The sequence below is a fragment of the Gavialis gangeticus genome, unplaced genomic scaffold (genome assembly GCF_001723915.1).
Source record: "Gavialis gangeticus isolate Ggan-Ray unplaced genomic scaffold, GavGan_comp1, whole genome shotgun sequence".
Taxonomy (NCBI): domain Eukaryota; kingdom Metazoa; phylum Chordata; order Crocodylia; family Gavialidae; genus Gavialis; species Gavialis gangeticus.
This window is the reverse complement of record NW_017729016.1, coordinates 14,431,718-14,435,577: the sequence shown is the minus strand read 5'-3', so window position 1 is coordinate 14,435,577 and position 3,860 is coordinate 14,431,718. Positions and strand designations below refer to the sequence as shown.

The 3,860-nt window shown below is 40.9% G+C and overlaps 1 protein-coding gene across 3 annotated transcripts in view; it reads right to left on the bottom strand.

Annotated features, from left to right (window-relative positions):
* Nucleotides 1-3,626, bottom strand: part of LOC109294504 (forkhead box protein I1c) — a 9,655-nt gene extending 6,029 nt beyond the window's left edge. The window contains exons 1-4 of one of the 3 annotated variants that reach the window (XM_019512897.1): nucleotides 3,492-3,626; nucleotides 3,222-3,350; nucleotides 2,204-2,270; nucleotides 35-1,850 (exon numbers count right to left, since the gene is read on the bottom strand). In XM_019512897.1, coding sequence (XP_019368442.1) covers nucleotides 1,368-1,850; nucleotides 2,204-2,270; nucleotides 3,222-3,328 — 657 coding nt within the window. In that variant the 5' untranslated portion in view covers nucleotides 3,329-3,350; nucleotides 3,492-3,626 and the 3' untranslated portion in view covers nucleotides 35-1,367. Of the gene's footprint in view, nucleotides 1-34; nucleotides 1,851-2,203; nucleotides 2,373-3,221; nucleotides 3,351-3,483 lie in introns of all 3 variants that reach the window. The other 2 variants (XM_019512896.1, XM_019512895.1) reach the window with 2 other exon arrangements.
* Between the last annotated feature and the right edge of the window lie 234 nt (nucleotides 3,627-3,860).

Sequence of the window (3,860 nt, the reverse complement as noted above, 5' to 3'; positions counted from 1 at the left end):
CCCTACCATTCCTTCTTGACCACCTTTTCCTGACCATCTCAAATACCTTCATTTACCTAGAGTTTATGTTCCAAAGACAGAATTTTTTTCTTACGTTATACAATTGTCTGTTAAATCACCTAGAATTCTTGATCCCTGATTTTACTGTTTTAGTTAGGTAAAGGGCCTGATTGCGTAGAATCTGTACTAACGTGTGCACTGTGTCAAACAATTAATTGTGCAAAATGTTTTAGGAGAAACATGTTACTAAGCATTGGACATACGTTTTTTTATTGTCCATAACTTAAAAAAATACCCATCAACAGCGTAGATGGCAACTATGTTAGATTTAAATGGAGCTCATGATCTAACATCAATGTCCGTTAATTATAAATCTCACCAGCTTTGCTGAAATTGTATCAAGTACCACTTTGGTGATTGCTTGCAGGAGGAATCAATAAAATCTACTTAATAGGAATGTACAGCTTGTCTTGAGGAAAGTAGGAGACTCAACTCTGTCTCGCATTTTGTCAATGAATACAATTCTTTACAGGGCCAATCCTTCCTTCATGCTAAGAAAATGAAATATGTGCAAGGACTTTCCTACAGAGTCTCAAGGAACTTTGTGATAGCACAACAGGAATATTGTTTTATCCATAGATACTGCAAGTCTGTCACAGTCCTCTCTGAAAGTTTGAATCTGTCAAAGTTTACCAGAGTTCAGCATTAACTTATATGGAATTAATTTGAACAGCACTTCACTTCAAGAAAAGAAAATCTATAATAATACAATTAAAAACCCATACTTACCAAATACTTTAATGACTGATCTGTGCTACTTTTTGCTCAAATAGTCTAAGCCCTAACACTGAATATAGTAAACAAGGTAGGGCTTAAATGAGTTCCTAAGGGGAAAAAACCCACCAGATGATCAGCTAATGTAAAGCAGTAGAGGTGCACACTACTGTATACCTGCTGCAGATTTGGCCTATATATATGCTTTAGTGGAGTTAATCCTAACTTATAACAGAAAGTAAGTCCAATGTGTCTTTAGTAAAGCACATATGACAGAAGCAAACAAAAAATAGATTGGTGTGATCAAGAAGAGAAAATCCTTGCAGTTTAAACTGCCATCAGCATTATTTTAGAAAATAAGACCAGAATTTCACACGGTGTCACAAGATAATATACAGCGCTATTGGTTAGGTATTAGAGTTTAACCGCCGAAAGGCAAGTCCTTGTGGGACAGATATCTCAGCAGGCTGGTCAAGTTACTTATCACCCTTTCTGAGCACTACTTGAAGAAAGAAGGCAGACTGATATTACTCGATGACACAAGGCTTTTGTATAGATTGCATTAACGAATCTGTTGCCAGCTAGAAATCACATCACATTGTCCAGAGCTGAAGATTAATTTGCTGGGACTCCAGTAGGTGATATTTATTATCTTGCATATTATACTGAGATCTCAGACCAGGCAAAGGATCTGGGGCTGAAAGAATGTAATCAATGCTAAATTTAATTTCAGAGTCCGATTTTCCTAGGTTGGAGTTGCTTAGGCTCTGTTGGCTGGAGGCATTGTTTGCAACAAACCCATGAGGTTCCAAGAGTCGGGGTCCAGATTGCGTTTTCTCACATTTACTTTCATGAGAGGAGATGCAGTGCAAACCAGAATCCATGGAAGACATTTCAGGGGAAGAGGGACCTTTTCCTCCACTAGATCTCTGCTCTTTGTGGTCTCTTTTCATGTTCCTCCTCCTCCGTCTTCGCCTGTAATTCCCATTTTCAAAAAGATCCAGCATGGATTCACATCCTGATGCAAAGCTCCAATAGTTTCCCTTCCCCTTCTCATTCCCTTCTGTTCTGGGAACCTGTATTCATTTAAAGGCAGTTCAGTGTTTGTATGCATTACAGATGCTGCTGCTTAACATCTGTGTTCATTTACATTTAAGAATGGGTTAAACATACATGACAAGCCATTCCAGCCTATTGTAGGTAAAATCCAGCCTCTTCACTTTGTTATATATTAACATACATGAGACAAGAACATGCTTTTTTACCTTTTCAAATGACAACTTGGAGGCATCACAAGAGATTTTAAGTGGCTTGTAGCTCATAATGTTTGGCTTCCCTTCTTTTCTATCAATGTTTAGTGAAACTATTTTGACAGGGAGATTTTTAGTCATGCGGCGTGTGGCTGCAAATATATAGTGACTGATCTTACCTTTACAAAACAACTGTTAAGCGATAAGTTATGTCGGATGGAGTTCTGCCAGGCTCTTTGATTTGATCTGTAGTAAGGAAATTTCTTCATTATAAAGTCATAAATGCCAGAGAGAGTCACTTTGTTTGAAGGGCTTTGCTGAATGGCCATTGCAATTAAGGCAATGTAGCTGAAAAAAGAAAAATCATTGTTATGCCATTGCCTCGTATAGCTATAGTCTAGAGCTAGGTATGTCCACACCACCACATATACACACATATGTATATAAGATCCCACTCAAAGAAGTTCTCCTGATCCTACATTGTTATTTATGCCACTCCTTGAACCTGAAATGCTTCATGTACAGGCAGTACCAGGTCCTCGCAGAATCCTTTTGCTTTCGTCCAAGAGAAAGCTCTAATGTTCATTGATTCATACACGATGATACACTGGCATTGCTAACAGACAACTGAAGCCCAGTCAAACTGTTTGCCCTCTCACTCAGCAGAAAGTGCTTCATTTTAAAGAGACAGAGGGAGAGAAACCCACCAAAATGTCAAGCTGTGTAAGGAAACTTTCCTGAGGATCAACATTCAAACCCTCCATCTCTGCCCTCCTCTTAACACTGGGGATCTCACCAGCTTGACACCAGCTGAAGACGCACTGGATAATATTATCTTTTCTGCCTGGGAAACTCATACGGGGCATCTTTGCTCCACTACTGATTTTTGCCCCCTCCCCTGTTTCCCAAATGAGACTTGTCTACGTTATATTTCTCAGTGCCCTTACAAGTGCAGAAGAGAACAGTTGACATCGGATGATACAAAGGGACTCAGGTCTCGACATCGAGAAGTTACATTCTCTCCAAACCAAAGGGGAAAGGACTTTTCCACCCCGTTCCCTGCGCCTGGAATAAACTTGCTTACACCTGAAAAGACGCCCGTGGTAGTTATTAGAGAGATCCTTGGGTGAATTCCCATTACCCAACAGTCCCGACTCTCACCCAAGAGAGAGGAAGACTTTGAAAACTTCACCTTACCTGTATGCTGGTCTGGTGAATTTTTTCTCTTCATCAGAACTACAGGTTGGATAGTCGTCCCCGTCATAATTAAAACAGTTATAGGGGTACTGCGTGTTATCAAACATCTTCCTGCTCCTTGCTCAGCTCCTGTGGAGTGAGAGAGATGAAGTGATGTTTCTCCGTGCCTGGGCTCCCGCCTCCCTCTTTCCCTCCCCTCCCTGTCTTATTCTCTCTCTCTCTATTCCCCCTCTCCCCTTCTCTCTCTCACACGCACACACACATGCATACTCCCTCCGTCTTGGGTGGAGATTGTTTTTGTAATTCTTTCATCCCAGACAGCCAGTCTGTTAGATATTCCTTGGGTTTTTGGGGGTTTTTTTCCCTTGTTGTTGCCTCCAATCTGGTTATAGGAAAGGCAGCTAATAGCTGATTAAATTGGTGAGGTCTCTCATGAACCTTTGAACTTGGGTGTGTACAGCCAGTAGCTCAGCTTTGCTCTCTGGGTGGTCTGGGCTGGAGCGGGGCCAGCCGTTTTTGCCATCTACATACACAATGTGACAAAAGCAAACAACATGATGTTAAATCATGCTTCAAGGTTTGTTCTTGCAAATTCAACTTTGAGAGCAGGGTTCCCCCTCCCTGGGATTTTTCTCCCTC